Source organism: Pseudorasbora parva, chromosome 12, assembly GCF_024679245.1.
Source record: "Pseudorasbora parva isolate DD20220531a chromosome 12, ASM2467924v1, whole genome shotgun sequence".
Taxonomy (NCBI): Eukaryota; Metazoa; Chordata; class Actinopteri; order Cypriniformes; family Gobionidae; genus Pseudorasbora; species Pseudorasbora parva.
Genome location: NC_090183.1, coordinates 28,016,945 through 28,035,919, shown reverse-complemented (window position 1 = coordinate 28,035,919; position 18,975 = coordinate 28,016,945). Strand labels below are relative to the sequence as shown.

At 37.4% G+C, this 18,975-nt stretch overlaps 2 protein-coding genes across 3 annotated transcripts in view; one reads left to right on the top strand and one right to left on the bottom strand.

The window, feature by feature from the left end:
- The window catches only part of tmem131 (transmembrane protein 131), a 54,393-nt gene extending 45,006 nt beyond the window's left edge, over window positions 1–9,387 (top strand). Inside the window, exons 25-41 of one of the 2 annotated variants that reach the window (XM_067459678.1) lie at window positions 1,120–1,192; window positions 1,350–1,501; window positions 1,587–1,729; window positions 1,844–2,027; window positions 2,192–2,377; window positions 2,644–2,799; window positions 2,914–3,368; window positions 3,446–3,630; window positions 3,740–3,876; window positions 4,716–4,837; window positions 4,947–5,099; window positions 5,201–5,357; window positions 5,493–5,608; window positions 5,792–5,879; window positions 5,969–6,072; window positions 6,178–6,320; window positions 8,356–9,387. In XM_067459678.1, coding sequence (XP_067315779.1) covers window positions 1,120–1,192; window positions 1,350–1,501; window positions 1,587–1,729; window positions 1,844–2,027; window positions 2,192–2,377; window positions 2,644–2,799; window positions 2,914–3,368; window positions 3,446–3,630; window positions 3,740–3,876; window positions 4,716–4,837; window positions 4,947–5,099; window positions 5,201–5,357; window positions 5,493–5,608; window positions 5,792–5,879; window positions 5,969–6,072; window positions 6,178–6,320; window positions 8,356–8,613 — 2,812 coding nt within the window. In that variant the 3' untranslated portion in view covers window positions 8,614–9,387. Of the gene's footprint in view, window positions 1–1,119; window positions 1,193–1,349; window positions 1,502–1,586; window positions 1,730–1,843; window positions 2,028–2,191; window positions 2,378–2,643; window positions 2,800–2,913; window positions 3,369–3,445; window positions 3,631–3,739; window positions 3,877–4,715; window positions 4,838–4,943; window positions 5,100–5,200; window positions 5,358–5,492; window positions 5,609–5,791; window positions 5,880–5,968; window positions 6,073–6,177; window positions 6,321–8,355 lie in introns of both variants that reach the window. The other variant, XM_067459677.1, reaches the window with a different exon arrangement.
- Window positions 9,388–9,830: 443 nt separating this feature from the next.
- si:ch211-201h21.5 (uncharacterized protein LOC555526 homolog) lies at window positions 9,831–18,883 on the bottom strand. The gene is made up of 6 exons (XM_067459681.1): window positions 18,815–18,883; window positions 12,106–12,308; window positions 11,843–12,022; window positions 10,655–10,766; window positions 10,352–10,488; window positions 9,831–10,269 (listed from the first exon to the last, which is right to left on the bottom strand). The coding sequence occupies exons 2-6, from the start codon at window positions 12,286–12,288 to the stop codon at window positions 9,910–9,912; spliced, it is 972 nt and encodes a 323-aa protein (XP_067315782.1). The 5' UTR covers window positions 12,289–12,308; window positions 18,815–18,883; the 3' UTR covers window positions 9,831–9,909.
- Between the last annotated feature and the right edge of the window lie 92 nt (window positions 18,884–18,975).

Sequence of the window (18,975 nt, the reverse complement as noted above, 5' to 3'; positions counted from 1 at the left end):
GGTGTATCCCTGGGATCGTGCCCAAATTTGCCCATTGGCCTCTGTCTATCATGGCCTCCTAATTATCCAGGTGGATGCTGCACGTTGGTGGTGGTTGAGGAGATCCTCCATGTAAAGCTCTTCGAGTACCCAGAAAAGCACTATATAAATATAACTTATTATTATTATTATCACCTCAGGAAAGCCATTTATTGACCATAGCATGTTGTCTAGAAAATTGCTATAGAAAAGAGTATCTTGCTAATAAATATGTGCACTATTAACCTTTTGTCATTTTACTTGTATCATTAATACATTATACTGTTATTATAATAAAAAAAATATTTAATTTTAGTTTTAATTTAATTTGAGTTTTAGTTAAATTTTAATTTTAACCTTTTATAATAATAACAGATGACAGGGCTCTCTGTATGTTTACAGCATTAGGTGAGAACTACTGAACCTAATAATTATCCAGATGAATCGATTCAGGAAATGTATTTTCTTGGAACAGATCAATTTAATTTTACAGTGAAGACTGTACAGTGTCATCTTACATTTGATTACTTTATTCAATTTCTGAAGTGTTTCTTGCCTGAATATTACTGTTAAACCTACCTGAAAATCGTATATAGCACTATTTATTTCACTTGTATATTTTTGTTGTAATAATTTTTTATTGTTTGTCATTTTGTTTTATTCGTTCTTTTATTATTACTGTTTATTTATCTTTAATAATTTTATAACTACATTATTTAGGCAAGTATTAGTTGCTGTAGTATTGAAATTGTGTCAAAAACATTACTGTAAAGAAAAAACCCTGTGTTAATTATTATATGAAAACAAACATAGCTTGCTAAATTAAAAAATAAAATAAAAATAATAATAATACAAAGTAAAATATTTTTAGGTGATTTACGTAAATTGTGTATTTTTACCAATAGAGTATTGCTTGATGTGTAAACCGGAAGTGAAACATTTGACAAATGTATTTGTACTTGAACAGTATTTAGAAACCATAATGAAAAATCACTATGTATTCAGCCTTTAAAAATTATTTTTCATTCAATTTAAATTTTTTAATTTTTTCATTAAATTTAGATTTAAATTTCATTAAATCTTTCCTGTTGTTCTTGAAAGGTTTCCTTTAGGAAAGTTGTCCAACATCAACATCATCACAAATACATTGGAATTCCAGGTCCATAAAAATCATGTAAGTAACAATTAGTTGATTTGAATTGTGACCATGTAGTGAATTAACTTAACTCTTCTACTTTCATTCCTTTTATGATATCCACCCAAATCAAGAATTGCTACACTGTGGTTGTGGTGTGTATCTATGCTGCTAATGGTTTCTGTATGTTTGTCAGTCTTCAGTGATGAAGAGTTCCACAGGATTTGTTGAAGGTTGGACTCGGCCCTATGTATACAACTTGCTCCTTATGCCTGGGGAGGTAAAGTCCTTTAATGTGAGGTTCAGACCCATTACCAATCACAGTGTCTCTTCTCTGCTAGTTGTCAGGTAAGTTTGGGCTTCCAAATGACTGCTGAAAATAGAAAGTTATGAGAGTGCTTTTGCACATAATTTTTTTTTTATGTTTTCACAGGAACAACCTAACAATAGTAGACTTGATTATAGTTCATGGTCAAGGCACCACAGAGAGTCTTAGACTGGCTGGTAAAGCCCCAGGTCTCGGCAGCTCTCTGAGGTTTAAACTTACAGAGGCATTCCTCAAAGACTGTTCAGATGGTGAGTGTCAAATTTAAATAAGAATTCTGACGTTTTCATTGTTAACAACTAGTTTGATATGCTGTACCTTTCTATTCACATATTGATTGAATGCGTGTTTCTCAATTCTTTAAGTTAAAGCCAAGGAACCAAACTTCACTTTTCGAAGGACTTTCAGGCTTGAGAACACAGGGCTTCTCCCGATTCACTTTCGATCTATGGAGATCAGTGGCAACGCATGTGAGGGTTATGGCTTCAAAGTTCTCAACTGTGAAGAATTTGCACTCAAACCAAACACTTCAAAAGACCTCGTCATACTGTGAGTGTTTCATAGTTACCTTTTTTTTAACCAAAAATAAATGTGGCTAATAATGTCTTTTAAAACGTAGGTACTTTTCGTTCCCATTATGTCTTTTAAAGTGTTCGATCATAAAAAAACATTGGACAAAGATAATTAATGCTTGACTATCTTGTGATGTGCAGGTTTACACCAGATTTCACATCATCCAGAGTTATCCGGGAGCTGAAGTTGGTGACTGCGGGGGGCTCTGTGTTTGCGTTCGTGCTGAATGCATCATTGCCATATCACATGCTGGCAGTGTGTGCCGAGACCCTTCCCCGACCCAACTGGGAGCTTGAGCTCTACATCATCGTCTCCCTCATTATGAGGTCTGATTTCTCATTCTTTGGTCACCTTATAGTGAAGAGAGTCTGAACACATACTTGTATAATAATATACTGAATTGGTGCTGCTCAAAAACATTTATTATCAATGTTGACAACAGTTTACATGGGTTTTTTTAAAGTGAAAAGGCAATTTAAACTATTAATAATTAACTATTAAAACTTATTAATTTCTTTGACATCCCTGACTGGGATTAATAAAGTACCTATCTCTTTATCTGTAGATGAATAACAGTGTGATATTTCTCTAGCTCCATGTTCCTGCTGGTCATCGCTACTGCCTATCTGGAGGCCCAGGGAATATGGGAGCCCTTCAAACGACGGCTGTCTGTGGAATCCAACTCTCCCATGGAGACTGGAAAACCTTTTGATCTCAGGGAAATTGTACGAATTCAAAGTGATACCAAGTGAGTGAGGATTTTTGTTTTGTTTTAAGTGATGTGCCTTTTTTTGTTTCTCTCCAATTTACTCTGCATCCTTTTATCTGAGACATTTTATCAAATGCATTTAATCTGTTGCAGCTTGAATGATTTTGCCGACTCAAACCAGAACTCGACAAGAGGAATGTACGGGTCAAGCGTTGGTGGGCGGACTGGGGGTCGGCAAGGTGTTCTGCACTCCACTTCCAACAGCAACGGTGTTCTGCCAGACAGCAAGCCCAGATCTGGTTCAGGCCGCTCTGGATCTATGCAATCCTCTTCCACCTTTCCGCTCAATAAAGATAGTGGCCAAGTACTCAATCAGCTGACTAACCGGAAGGCCCGGAGTTTCAAACAACAGCAGCAGGGCTCAAGCCTGCTGGAGGACCTCCCAAGCTCAACACCCTCACAGTCCAACAGCACAAAGGCCAACAGTACAGAAGATCAGGATTACAATCGACTCCTGGTAGCCATGGATAAAGACCTTGACAGGCCCGAGTCTTCTGCCAATAATGTGTCTTTAGAACATAATTCACAACAGTTCTCACAAAACAAAGGTAATCTATAACAAAATAGAAATAATTTACAAAATGCACAATATAACTTTTGTATTAAATTTACTTATGCGTTTCAGTGCTTGAATCAAAAGGGAAAGTGAAAAATAAAACAAAAGCGCTTAAGAAGAAAGAGGAAAAAGAGAGGAAAACAAAGGGAAAGGCTCAAGGAGAAGATTTAAAAGAGCCACTGGCAGACAATGATGACAGCTCCTCTACTACCACAGAGACCTCTAACCCAGACATGGAGGCCAATATTAAAGAGGTACATATATGTGAAATCAACCAAGTACTCAATCAAGTACTTCCAAAACATCTTGCTATAAGTTGCATTTTAGATGCACTCTTTAACTAAAATTTGTCGTCTTAACCAGGAGCCAGTGAAGTTGAAGGGAAAATCCATGTCAATGGACAATGGAAAAGAAAGAGAAGAAATTACTCCCTTTCCTACTAAACTAAAAACTAAGAAACAACCAACCCTGAAAAAGGAGAACCAAGTGGAAAAATCCAGGTTTGTTCAGAGTTTGTTGAAATAACTTTAAAGATAGGTGTTGGGGGATTTGGAAGGAAAAATTTCCTTGATATTGTTCAGCTATCGATATGCCAGAGACTCACTGAACTTTAGGGAGATGTGGGTTGTCTGCAGAAGCTGCTGTTTACAATTCTCTAAATAACACAACAGTGACAAAGGAGCCAGTTAGAAAGCATCTGATCATAGAGATGTGGCTATGCTTGCACAAGTCAATTCGGCACTCCAGTTAAGTCTTAGTTTATATAGCGCTTTAACACAAATTGCAGTGTTAAGTTTACAGTGTTAAACAGTAAAAAATTGGCAGAGTCAGTGTTGTAAAGTTCAACTTCAATTTCGGGCTTCAATTTCTACCAAAGCATCTAAGCTCTTCATGTCAAATAAGGCGGAGCCTATTTACTCACCGTAATCATCATGACCAATGGCAGTCCATAGGAGTTTAACAGCCAATGAGAAGATTTCTGGACGTTCTGCATTGGTGAGCTATTTCGAATCACTGAAACAAACTTAATTTTGCCCTGATTTTGTTCGAAATTGCAGCACACCCATTTCTTCTTCCATTTCCCTTGAAGTATATCAGGGCTTTTAGAGGTAGGGGCCTGAGGTTTTATTTGAGATACCCGAGGTGCCGTTAGCAAGGCAAAAATTACGCACCATCTCGAAGGCCTTGAAATTTCCAGTGAGGCTCTTACCTGTAACTTAGAATGCTAAATATAAATATACATTTTGTAGAATTATAGTATTTTTTTTTTTCATTAGAATTACTCTATTATTGTTCTGATCAGTTTAATATCAGTGTTTTCTTTCTTTCTTCTACACAGCTCTCTTGAACTCCCTTACGTCACACCCCTGGAAAAACAGGATAAGCAGCGCAAGACCTTCACCAAAACCCTCGCCAATACAGGAATTCACAGCTTCTCCAAACCACGAGCTCTGGGCAAACGTATGTGTCAAATTTCAGCTTTTCCACCCACCTTTTGAATCTCTGTTAAGTGTTAACTCTGGAAACCATTTTGAAATAATTTTTACTCTCTCTCTCTCTGTCCTAGTAGTCAGTGGAAAGATGAGTGATGACCGGCTGTCTCCACTTGGAAAGTTTGTATCCAATGGCTCAATGTCAGAGCTGGGTCATAGTAGTGGATCAGAAGGAGAAAAAGAGTCCCCCCCACCAGAATGGGATGTTCCTCTCAGCAAAACTGGCAACCGTAAGTAATGAGTCCAAAAGTATAACCTGGGCTTATTTATGAGTCAGTTTGCAGTTTGTACTCTTTTCCCAAAATGTAAATTTTGTGTAATGTCTTATCAGAAGCAGACAGTCTTCAGCAGATATCTATGCAGACCATGCATGCAGACTCCTTCCTGAAAGGACCCAGTTCAGTCCTCTCCAGAACCTGTTCCCCACCCCCAACCTCCCCTAGCCTGGTGCCTCGTGGAAGCTACAGCAGCATGCTCCACACTAACAGGTAATTTCAACAGTATGCATGCTTTAAAGTGCACATGCTACTAGAACTCATTTGAGTAACTTACAATCAAGGCATTTCCTCACTTCATCATGGAAAGAAATGAGTGATGTTGTTTTTTCTTGTATATTCTTATAGTGAGGCTACTTTAAAGAAGGCGCCAGGGAATAAGCTCACCAAGTCGGCCTCTTTGCCTGGTCAAAATGGAAATCCAACTTTTGCAGCTGTAGCTGCTGGCTATGACAAAAGCCCTGGTGAGTTTGTCTATTAAATATGATGATGATTGTCTGATGAAATATGATGACGACGATGATGATGATGATGATGATGGATAAACTTTGATGTAGTTGTGCACTGACCAGGAAATTTGTGGTCACTGCCATTAACTGATATTTTTTTGTAAATGTCATACAAGTTGTGTGCTCTTGTTTTCACAGGTGGCAGTGGCTCAGCTAGTAAAGCTGACAGTCTGGGGAAGGTGACACTCTCTCACATGACATCAGTGGAGAGTGATGGATCTGACAGGTGCAGTGCCTTCATAACGAAAAATTGTTTAATCACCTTCCCCATCCGTTTTTATAAGTATATTTATAATGTCATTGTGCATCTTTTAGCTCTGGACTGTGGAGCCCAATAGACACCACCAGTAGCCCCGGATTTGGTTCAGTTAATGCTTTCTCTGCTTTTGGACCCAACAACCCTCTTAACCTCTCTGGAGGTATGCAAAACCTGTTTACATTTAAAGTTTGAATTTAAAAATAAAATGCTAAAATCTAGTTTGCTTTACCAATGTATCTAATATTATGGTTATTCTCTCTATCAGTTTTCAGAGGCATGACCGTTCCCAAGAGTTCAGAGCCTCAGCAGAGTTGGCCCGAATACACTCCAGTGTCTCCGTCCATCTGGGATACTGAGCCTAGTAATTCCTGGGCTACCAGCACTGGATCCCCAGCAACTCCAACAACTGTAAGATATCTCTTATTCAGCTTTTCTCATCCATAACTTTGATCTTAAAACTAAAACCATGGAGTATGATGAAATCTCATTTCTCCATTTTGTGAAAGCATAGTTATTTTCATATAATTATTACCACAGAGCCATTACACACACGCTACACTATTTTAAAATATTTTTATTCAGCAGTGATGCATTCAATTGATTTGATGTAACAGTCAGACATTTATAATGTTACAAAAGATTTCTAATTCAAATAAATGCTGTTATCACAGTTTCCATAAGAATGTAAAACAGCACAACCATCAACATTGATAAGAAATGTTTTTTGAGCTGCAAATTCGCATTAGAATGATTTCTGAAAGATCACTTGACACGGCAGACTGGAGTAATTGCTGCTGAAATTTCTTTGCTTTGTCATCGAAAGGAATAAATTGCATTTAAAATATTAAAATGGAAAACAATTATTTAATTGTTTACTATATTTCTAATCAAATAAATGTAGTCCTTGGGAGCATGAGAGACTTTTAAAAAATCTTAAAGGGTTAGTTCAACCAAAAATAAAAATTCAGTCATTAATTACTTACTCTCATGTCATTCGACACCGTTAAGACCTCCGTTCATCTTCGGAACACAAATGAAGATATTTTTGTTGAAATCTGATTGCTCAAAAGGACCTTCATTGACACCAATGTTATTTCCTCTCTCAAGATCCATATCCATAAAAGGCACTAAAGACGTTACAAAGTCCATCTCACTACAGTGGCTCTACAATAATTTTATGAAGAGACGAAAATAGTTTTTGTGTGCAAAAAAAACGAAATAACTTGTATAGGGGTGGGCCGATTTCAAAACAAAGTTTAGAACGGTTATGAATAAGCGTATTGATTCATATCTTGTGTGAAACCGTTGAAATCACATGACATTGGCGATCTGAATCATGAATCAATACATAACGTTCAAAATTTTATTTTGAAATCGCCCATCACTATAGAAGTCATTATTTAGGGGGGTTTTTTGCACACAAAAACGATTTTTGTCGCTTCATAAAATTATTGTAGAGCCACTGTAGTGAGATGGACTTTGTAACAACGTCTTTAATTCCTTTTATGGATCTTGAGAGAGGAAAGGACATTGGTGTCAATGAAGGCCTTTCTGAGCCACAGATTTCAACAAAAATATCTTCATTTGTGTTCCGAAAATGAACGGAGGTCTTAAGTGTGTCGAATGGCATGAGGGTAAGTTATTACCATTACCAGGTAGAATTTTCATTTTTTCATTTCATTTAAACTAACCATTTAACATCCCAGAACTTTTAAATAGTTGTCTGTGTATATGAAGACTTCTAATGCAAAAGCCTCTAAAAGCCACCTGGGTCAAAAATGAGAGTATAATACTAAGTGAATGATCTCTGCACATAGTATACGTTCATCACTTTCACTTCAAACCCAAATCCCAGCCTCGGCCCATTTAGTCTTAGGTAGAAACCTATACATGGGAGCCTGACAAAAATGCACATTTTAAAGAAAAATGTCAGACAGGCTCTGAACGGATCTCAGAATTAGACAGAACGTGTTTTTTTTTGCAGTCAGAGGTGCCTTTTTAAAATAGTTTTTTATAGGCAGTGAGCGTTATACACGCTGCTTATGTGCCTTGGGCACCTGCCTGTTGCACCTGGGTTTTCTGAGCGCATGAAGTTAAAAAAAAAAATCCCATTGTCCAATCGAATGAATGGAGAAGACAGGCTTTCTGTTGTGGTGACTGTAACCTTGATTAGACTGACAGGAAAGCTGATTCGAGGGGTTGCCTAGCACTGCTCTTTTCTACATTAAAAACAACAACCAAAAAAAGGCAGTGTGGTGCGCCTCGCGTTTTCAAACCTGAGAAACGGGTTCTCTCTGATTGGGTCTTTAGAGGCTTTTGCACCTTAGGTCTTCATATTTAGTTATAAGCCAGATGCTTAACGTGTTTCAGATTTCTCACGACTATATATAACTAGTTTTGCAGGTTGTAAAATTATATTCTTTCTCTTTCTGCCTGTCTTTAGTCAATTTTGGGCAGTGCACGCAGTCCCTGGTCCTTCAGCAGGTCCATCTGGTCCACTGGCAACGACTCCACCCTGCACTCCTTCAGCCCTCCTGCTTCCTCCACTCTCACTGACTTGGTCAGCCACACTGCACCGCCCACACCTGCCCCCAACGACATGGGTCGCACCTACAACCCCTGGAACATGGGGTGGTCTCCCTCACTCAATCGCTGGAACTCAGAGCCCTGGCCTAACAGCCCCGATAACAATGGCATCTGAGGCAGAACAGCCTCATTGGGCAACAGAAAATGCAGTGGTTTCTAATCTTGTTTTATTTTTCCTGGTTGAATAGTATGATGTACACCAAGATCATTTTAATGATTGGAAAAAATCTTGAATTGCAATGGTACAAATGTCCACTGAAAATCCAGTGTTGCATTTCAAAGTCCCCCTCAAAATTCAGACCTATTTATTTTAATGGGGTATAAAATTGCCTTAAGTTCAATTTTAACTGACGCAGTGAACGAGATTTACTGCATTGGTTTAATGCTATTGCCCTTGTAGGGGTATTTTTCTTTATCATTTTAGAGATTCCCTGTTTTGAGTAATACTGCATTGTTTGGAATTAAAGTATATGGTCCAGTATTATTGTATTAAAATGCAAGATGCAGTGTTACTCATCCTTAAAATAAGCACTTTGCGTAAAACCCCACTCCTACAATGCTGTTATATTGGTTTGATGATTTCATTCTAGAGCATTTTCTGGCCACACATCTTGGTTGAGTTAACATTTGGGAAGATAAAAGTGGTTGTAAAGACTACGATTACCACATTTATTTGAACCCCTCTAAGTCCAAGCCAAACTGTAAAAGCATTCAGAAGTTGAGATTTTATTTTATTTTATTTTAATTGGCTTCATTTGCTGAAATTGGCTTTTAATTTGAGGGATCTTAGAGAACTTGAATGTGTTCTGTTCATCATTCATTTGTCACTTCAAGAGTGAGCGTTTGGTCACATTGGTTGAAATAAACATATCAGGCTGGAATATTGAAATCTCATTTTATTTCTGCCTACATTTAAATTTGTTTTAAGGGAAAATATTGGCATTTTTACTCACCCAAACTCAGGCTTTCATCTTCAAAACATAAATGAAGATGTTTTTAATAAAACCTGAGAGATTCCTGTCCCTCTGCAGCCAAAAATGTGATGCTTCAAAAAATTCATGAAGAGAAACAATCTATATTTTGTTTCAAGTCATCTTGAGACACGCTTCATATAATGAACATAACTTTTTCACATTTAAATGGTGATCAATGTGTGATTTATATGGATTATTTTACAACATCTTTATGGACAATTCGAAGCGTCAGAGTTTAAATGAAAACCATTTGTGTTTTGAATGTTAATGAAAGTGTTATATGGGTTTGGAATTACATGAGAGTTGAGTGTATAACAACAGAGCTTTAATTTTAGGGTAAATACCTTGACTTGCAGCATTAAAAGCGCAAATGATTCTCCATTTTTATTTTAAGATGGAAATCATGTAATACAAATGCATTGAAAAGAAGCTTATTTCTATGCTAATTGCAAGGAAGCTTTGAGCATCATGCTGAACTTTTTAAGGTCACATGTTCTCATCACAAATGCAAGATGGCCTTTCTCCAGAGTATTGGCTGGGTCCACAACCATCATGCCCCGTCCCAGTACACCTTGTACCTCCACTCGAACGGCACACTGTAAACTCTCTGTAATCACACTGTTGTCCACGCAAGCGGCCACAGCAAAGGCATCGTAGGGTACAAACCCTTGACCAAAGATCACATCTTTGTTGTTTTTTATGTTAAAATCTCTAGAGTAGGCCCGGCACTTGGAGGTTATCGTCTTCATGAATCGAGCAGCTGATGTATCCTGATTGACCAGCTCGTCAAAACACTCCTGGAGAAAATATGAAGCACATGAGTTTTTCAGGCCTACAATATGTTCAGCATCCATTTTGCTCTTGTTGGAAGGCTCTTACCCAAGATAGTTTGTTTCTGCAAGTGAACTCCCAGGTCGCAATGTGTGTTGAGCAGGTATATTCCTCCAAAACTATGTAAGCTGATTCAGCGTCCATTCTAAAATTAAACTCTGCAGTTGGTGTCAGATTTCCCTTCCCTAGAAGATTAACAGTGGACAGTGTGGGGACATAAAGCTCCAGAGATCTAGTCCTGATTGTGCTGTTCTTGCCACTGGCATGGTTTTTTATGTAATGCAAAATCACTGATATAAAAAGCACAATTTGGAGGTGCCAAAGTTTCTGTACAGCAGCTTATTTTCTTACCTTCCATGTTGCCGCCCATCATATACAGATCCTTGAGTTTCTGAGGGAAGGTGGGGTCTAAACTAACAGCCAAAGCCAAGTTAGTGAGTGGACCAAGAGCTATAAGAGATACCTGTGTGTTTGAACAGACGGAGATGTGCAAGTTCATTACATTATCAACCACAAGATGGCATCACAACATTCAGCACTGCTCTAACATTCTAAAAGGCCCTTTTTAACAGTTTATATATGTCTTTAATTTATTTTTTGATCTGATTATTTCACAACCCTTATTTTTAAATTAAAAAAGCAGTTAAGGGAAGAATTTTTATTACATTATATTAGCTTACATTTTAGCTGTTTTATCTTTTATTTAAATCTTGTTTTGTCTTATTTTAATTAAGTCATTTTGTGGCAGTAGGGCTAAATTTATGTAACGTTAGTTATTGTGAAGTTAGGTTGATTTAACTCATCACCTAGCATGTACTATCTATAAATTGTTGTATAGTATGTTGAATCTTCAGATGCTCGTGAGGGAACACGTCCAACACCTGACCAATGCATAATAAATGTGCGGTTATGTACTGACACTCGTTGGTGAAACAATCATGCGTAAAATGATTCGTGCAAATATATAATATTTTACTGACATTCTTCAGCACATTTCCTTCAAAAAAAAATGAAAATAAATGTGAACAGTGGCTTGGAGGCTCATTGGCTCTGATGCCATACAGAGACTTGTATGTTCGTTGGTACATCCAAAAACAAAAAATGTGTTAGATGTTTTAGCGCAGACATTGTAATATTCTAGCTAGCTGACACAGCGAGCACTGAGCAGAAATGGTCACTGTGCTTCTCACTCAGGTGTGTGTCTATGCTAAAAGGGCATATCATCAACAGTCATGGGCTTGGTTTCCCTACTTTTACATAGGAGTAGAGGGAAATGTGAAACGGTGTGTTATGAGAGATTGATAATGATTGATGGGGATTGTAAAAAAAAAAAAAGTATTGGGTGAATTTTCAACCATTGCTGGTTGTTTACACAGACAGTTCAAACACCTTATAAAAGTGAATTTTCCATAATAGGTCCCCTTTAACTAAAAGCAAAAATTTGAAAGAAAATTATATATTTCAGTTTGCTTAAAAGGTTCTTTAATATCCTAATATTTACATCAATATTCTTTAAATAAAGGGGTTATTAGTTCATACCTCTCCCTGGTTTTCATTCACTAGTCGTATCATAGCATGAACGGCATGTTCTTTCTGTATCTGCCTCTTCCAAATATCAGAGTCCTGCAGAACATCTCCAAGTCCATCTGTGCCAAAGTGATCTTTAAACGGTGTTACAGATCTGACTAGAGGAACAGCAGAGCCTTTGAAAACTGGAATCTGAGGGAAAACAATTCAGTAGAATGCTGTCATTTCATCTAAGTTCTTTACATTTGTTTTGGAATTGTTTTAATTACACATACCTGGGTTTGTTGACAGACTGTCAGTACTCGCATCACGTTCTGACATACATTATCCACATCAGTGTTTCCAAAGCAGCAGGTGATGCCCAACACCTTCACACCGGGAGCTGCTAGAGCAACTATGATAGCCAGAGCATCATCGATGCCACAGTCTGTGTCGATTATTAGCAGCTTGCAAGCCATGATGGTTGGATTCTAAATGGCTAATTAGATATCTAGTAAGGATACTTGATCACATACAATACAGGGTTGGGCTTTTATCTATGGAGATAACTACTAGTAAATTTGTAACCAAATCAGTACTTGTAAATATTGTGTACTTGTGTAATAGCACAGCACTAGTGTATTTGATGTGATAAAAGTTTTTATACACACACACACACACACACACACACACACACACACACACACACACACACACACACACACACACACACACACACACACACACACACACACACACACACACACAGGTGCTGGTCATATAATTCGAATATCATCATCAAAAAGTTTATTTCCCCAATTCCATTCAAGATGTCAAACTATTATTAGGGCCCAAGCCCTGAAAGGGCGCAGAGCCCTATTGTTCTTCTAAGGATTATTTGTTATTATTATTATTATTATTATTTTTTTTTTTTTACGCGACTATTTGGGCATTTTTGGGGCCCTTCCCATGCTCGAAAACTCTTGAAACTTTGCACACGCATCAGAATGCGCGGCCATCAGGGCCGGGCTGAGGCTGGGACCCGGGCGTGGCAGGGGGGCTCGACAGCGCCCCCTAAAGTGGGGTCTGAAAACGGGGTCTATAAATCAAACACACTTGCACGTACATATATGAAACTCGGTACACATATAGAGCTCATCGGGCCGAACAACTTTCGTGCTCTAAGTTATGTGTCAGCCCAACAGGAAGTGAGCTATTATGGGTTGTTCGGAAAACGCATGCTGTGGAATTTGCGATACTCCTCCTAGACGATTTACCCGATCAGCACCAAACTCGGTCAGCATGAAGTCAAGACACTGAGGATGCCAAATTGCGAGCAACTTTCTGATTTCTCAAACGGTTTGGCCGTGGCGAAGAGACGAATTTATGGCGAGAAAAGGGAAACAGGAAGTGTGTTATAACTTTTGCATACATTAATTCATTTTGATGAAACTTCAGCTGTGTGTTCGTTGTAAGAGGCCGATCACATGGAAATGACTTTTGTGAGTCAAAGTTATAGCGCCACCAACTGGCAGCAGGAAGTGTCACTTTTGTCCAAAGTGGGGGGTTAGTTTTATCTGCAGTCACCAAACTTGGTATATATATTGTACTTTTCGAGCCGGACAACTTTCTAATTTACAGTCATTAGCTCTGACCAACAGGAAGTCAGATAATTTGGTTGGAAGATAACACAAAGTGGAAAGCGAGCTCTGAGTTTTTACCTTCTCCTCAAAAGCGATTCATTCAATCTCCTCCAAACTCGGACAACATGAAGTAAATATACAGAAGATGCTAAAATGCGAACGGTTATTGGATATCTCAAACGGTGTTCCCGTAGCAAAAGCCTAAAAAACACAAAATAAGCACACAAGTAATGGTTCATAAATAAGGCTATACTCCCACCTGCTGGTTATTCTATATATCACACTGTGTTTTTTGTTTTGTTTTTTTTCAACACTTATACTCTCCCTTAAATGACCAGTAGAGGGCAATATTGTATAAGTTTTCAAGCAAAAAACCTTGCCTGTGTGTGTGTGTGTGAATGGTTTTCTAGCCTGGTGGGGACTTAAACCTGAATGCACACAGACTCATGGGGACTTCCCAATGGGTACAAAAGCTAATAAATCAGACAGAATGAGTTCTTTTGAGGAAAGTTTTGTGTGATGGGTAGGTTTAGGGGTAGGAGCAGTGTAGATGACAGAATATATGGTTTGTACAGCATAAAAACCATTACGTCTATGAGTCCCCAGAAAGATAGTGAACCAGACATGAGTGTGTGTGTATGTGTGTGTGTTTGTGGGTGGGTGTGTGTGTTGTGGATGGGGGATGGTGGATGGGCTTAACTGATAAGAGTTGCCTGCAGCATACTTCAGCATTACTACTGTGTGTGTGTGTGTGTGTGTGTGTGTGTGTGTGTGTGTGTTCTTTTTTCTAGCCTGGTGGGGACTTCAACCTGAATGCACACAGACTCATGGGGACACGTGTCACTGATTTCTACAGTGTGTGTGTGTGTGTGTGTGTGTGTGTGTGTGTGTGTGTGTGTGTGTGTGTGTGTGTGTGTGTGAGAGCCACTCTTCTGTCTAAAAAGATTACCTCCCAATGCTGTGCTTTGGCCTGCATTAAAGGATAAAACATTTTATTCTGGGTTTGAATAAAAAAAATAATGTATAAAACCAGTTTATTTGTAGGGCATTGACAATATTGTTTTATATAATTAGTTAAATAATTGTGTTAATACAAATAATTATTAATAGAAAAATATAAATATAAAAAACATTACTAACAAAAGAAAAAAAACACATTTAATTGTCTTTTGGAACATTTCCCCACAGTTTAGACTTTACTATTATTGTTTTGCGGAAAATCATGTTTAATCTAAATCTCACTTTGCCTCTCTCTCTCTCTCTCTCTCTCTCTCTCTCTCTCTCTCTCTCTCTCTCTCTCTCTCTCTCTCTCTCTCTCTCTCTCTCTCTCTCTCTCTCTCTCTCTCTCTGTATGTGTATGTGTATGTGTATGTGTATGTGTGTGTGTGTGTGTGTGTGTGTGTGTGTGTGTGTGTGTGTGTGTTTGTAGGGGGATGGTGCCAGCTTCATTTTGATTGTGAAAAGATTAGCTCATTGCTGTGTGCTTTGGCAAGCATTAAAGGATAAAAAAATATATTATTCTGGGTTACAATAAAATTATAGAACCAGTTAATTTGTAACAATAGAAAAAACACATTTGAGTTTCCTTTTCAAACAATGAAGTTTGTGTAACCTAAAAATAAGCAGATTAATGCCTTTTATTTGTGGACGAAAATGAGAGCAAATGATATAGAATAACAAGAAGGTGGGAGTATAGCCTTAGTTATGAACCAGCTTGGATATGTCCTTAAAAACACCGTTTTGAAGATAAAACTATTGTTATTGCAAAACAGTGTTTCCAGACAGTGAAGAAAAAAAAAAAACTTTCTCCCACTGTTTAGATTATTATTTTTTTGTTTGTTTCAAATCTTGTTTCTTTCGGAATTAGACTCTGCCTCTCTGTCTGTCGTTCCCCTCCCCCCTCCCTCTCCCACTCTGAGTTTCACTCTGTTTGGGTTGTGTGTGTGTGTGTGTGTGTGTGTGTGTGTGTGTGTGTGTGTGTGTGTGTGTGTGTGTGTGTGTGTGTGTCACCTTGTCTCTTGATTGTCATAATTTAAACCTTCATATCACAAATAACTGTCACTTTAGTGTGAAAAATAAGTTAAAAACAAAACAAAAAATATACTATATCTTTAATTAAATACTGGCCTTTTGAACTTACAACATTTTGAGCTGCAAAATATACATTTGCACATAATTGAAAGTGACCCATTATATCCTAATACATTAAAAAAAAAAATCTATATTTAAATTTCATAATAGGTGTGGCTTGTGGTCATAGGGGTACCAGCTGCTGTGATACATGTGGCATATTAGAGCAATTTTCAAATATTCTCCTGTTTAAATGCATATTGCCTGTCGTGCACATTCTCAGCGGTATAAAAACATGCTGCATGTTTTAGAGAGGTCGACTTTGACCAGTAAATATGGCATATTTAGATGACTTTGATATCGTTATTTTAAATTTAATTACATTTAAACATTTAAAAGTGGCTGTTAATAATACACTTCCATAAAATGTATGCAGGCATATTCCTCTTACCTGACACTGATATTAAAATAATTTTTGCGGTTTCTGTGATTTGGCTTTATTTTTTATTTTTTTTATTTAAAAAAAATATTGAATGCCACACATATTGAAATAAAAACAAATGCTGCATAAAATTGGTGAACAATCACAAGCTACGGTAGGTCAAAAACACATAAAGAGAAGTGTAAGGATAATACAACTTCAGCATTTGGACAGTATTCTGCACTCATTTTGAAATTGACATTTGACATCATCTGACATGAAATTAATGAATAAAATGTAATTGATTTCAGAGATGTGACTGTTGTGGTTCCTGGTCATAGCAGCACCAGTTGCTGCAGTTAATGAGGTGAATTCAAATGACTTTGACATAGTCCCTTTATTTATTTTTCCCATATTAAATGCCTATTGGCCTACTGTGCACAGTTAAGCTGATGCCACCGGGGTGGCGGTGCCCCCGGCTTGGGCCCGTCATCGCTGCTCGCAGCTTTAATATTATATTATTATTATATACATATTATATTCATTCTATATTCATTCATATTATACTATTATATACATATTATATTCATTCATTACACACAGACATATATATAAATATATATTTCAAATGTTTATTTATTTTAATTCTGATGATTATAACTGACAGCTAAGGAAAATCCCAAATTCATTATCTCTGAAAATTAGAATATTTCTTAAGACCAAGACAAAGAAAGGATTTTTAGAAATCTTGGCCAACTGAAAAGTATGAGCATGTACAGCAAAATACTAAGTTGGGGCTCCTTGTGTCTGAATTACAGCAGCAATGCTGCATGGCATGGAGTCGTTCAGTCTGTGGCACTGCTCAGGTTTTATGAGAGCCCAGGTTGCTCTGATAGTGGCCTTCAGCTCTTCTGCATTGTTGGGTCTGGCATATCGCATCTTCCTCTTCACAATACCCCTTAGGTTTTCTATGGGGTTAAGGTCAGGCGAGTTTGCTGACCAATTAAGAACCTTGGTCCTTAAACCAGGTTCTGGTTTCTTTGGCACTGTGTGCAGGTGCCAAGTCCTGTTGGAAAATGAAATCTGCATCGCCATAAAGTTGGTCAGCAGCAGGAAGCTAGCCTAGAAATCTAGTCGCACCCTAGCGGCAGCAAATCTAATCTGCCGTGAATATCGTCTAGCAACTCTCAATACACGTCTGAGCTGTAAAAACCATACTCTGTTCAAGCTAATTACATCGTGTATAGAGTCGGCGGGCGGGGCTTAACATAATGATGGCCGAGTTGCGCTTGCATGCTACTAGTTAACACAGATGTTGGAGAACGGCGGCCTTTCAAATCAGCGTTGACCGCGACTCTGGAAGACTTGGAGTTAAGCTTTTCTCTGAGGAAAGAACAAACAACTGCACTTAAGTCATTCTTAAAAAGAGAAGATGTGAACGGAGTTTTGCCGACCGGATACGGCAAATGTTTAATATATCAACGAGCTACGCTTTACGTTGCAGCCTACAACCAAACATCACTGATTGTGGAAACTTTACACTGGACCTCAAACAATGTCTTTCCTCTCTACCTCCAGACTTTGGGACCCTGATTTCCAAAGGAAATGGAAAATTTACTTTACATAACTTTTGACCACTCAGCAGTCCTTTTTGTCTTTAGCCCAGGCGAGACGCTTTTTTCCCTGTTGTTCAAGAGTGGCTTGACGCAAGGAATGCACCAGCTATAACCAATGTCTTGCATACGTCTATGCGAAGTGGTTCTTGAAGCACTGACTCCAGCTGCAGCCCACTCTTTGTGAATCTCCCCTACATTTTTAAATGGGTTTTGTTTCACAATCCTCCCCAGGGTGAGGTTATCCCTATTGCTTGTACACTTTTTTCTACCCCGTCTTTTCCTTCCTTTCGTCTCTCTTTTAATGTGCTCGGACACAGAACTATGTGAACAGCCAGTCTCTTTTGCAATGATCTTTTGTGTCTTGCCCTCCTTGCGCAAGGTGTCAATGGTCATCTTTTGGACAACTGTCACATCAGCAGTCTTCCCCGTGATTGTGAAGTCTACAGAACTAGACTGAGAGACCATAAGGCCTTGGCAGGTGTTTCGAGTTCATTAGCTGATTAGAGTATGGCACCAGGTGTCTTCAATATTGAAACTTTTCACAATATTCTAATTTTCTGAAATACTGAATTTGGGATTTACCTTAGTTGTCAGTTATACTCATTAAAATTAAAAGAAATAAACATTTGAAATATATCAGTCTGTGTGTAATGAATAAATATAAAAAATTGTAAAATAAACTTTTTGATGATATTGTAATTATATGACCAGCCCCTGTGTGTGTATAGCCTATATGTATGCATATATATATATATATATATATATATATATATATATATATATATATATATATATATATATATATATATATATATATATATATATATATATATATATATATATTCAGATTCCCCCCTTCTATGTAAAGCGCTCAAGAGTGCCAATGGAAAAGGGCAATATAAATGTACAAATTATATATATATATATATATATATATATATATATATATATATATATATATATATATATATATATATATATATATATATATATATATATATATATATATATATATATATATATAGTTAAATAATAAATTAATTTTAAAAAAACTGTTTTGAGTTGTTATGCATCAACCTGACAATATGTCAAAGTTTTGATTAGGCAACTTCCTGCAGGTTAAAATCCTTAACTACAAAATACGCATTCAAAAAGCATGCAGGTAAATATTTTCAATAAATTGTTATACATGCAACCACGCTTCAGTTTTCAGCAAAACTTCATAAAGTCGCTTTATTTGACTCTTGTTCCTCACCTCTGCGGTCTTGCACCTGCTTCAGTTCAGTTCATTGACAGGCAGTTCAGTCCACTTTCAAGACAAACACGCTACTTCCCCTGAAAGATTTCAACACCGGTGGTGGGTTTATCTTTAAGACTATTTTTATTGACAAAACTACCTACAATTTCATTGCAGGT

What these genes read in the sequence shown, in the direction of transcription:
- si:ch211-201h21.5 (XM_067459681.1), bottom strand. Translation starts at nt 12,288, where the DNA reads ATGGCTTGCAAGCTGCTAATAATCGACACAGACTGTGGCATCGATGAT. An exon ending in CAGTCTGTCAACAAACCCAG is followed by an intron (nt 12,023 to 12,105) that starts GTATGTGTAATT and finishes GTTTTCCCTCAG; the next exon opens with ATTCCAGTTTTCAAAGGCTC. An exon ending in TGAATGAAAACCAGGGAGAG is followed by an intron (nt 10,767 to 11,842) that starts GTATGAACTAAT and finishes TCAAACACACAG; the next exon opens with GTATCTCTTATAGCTCTTGG.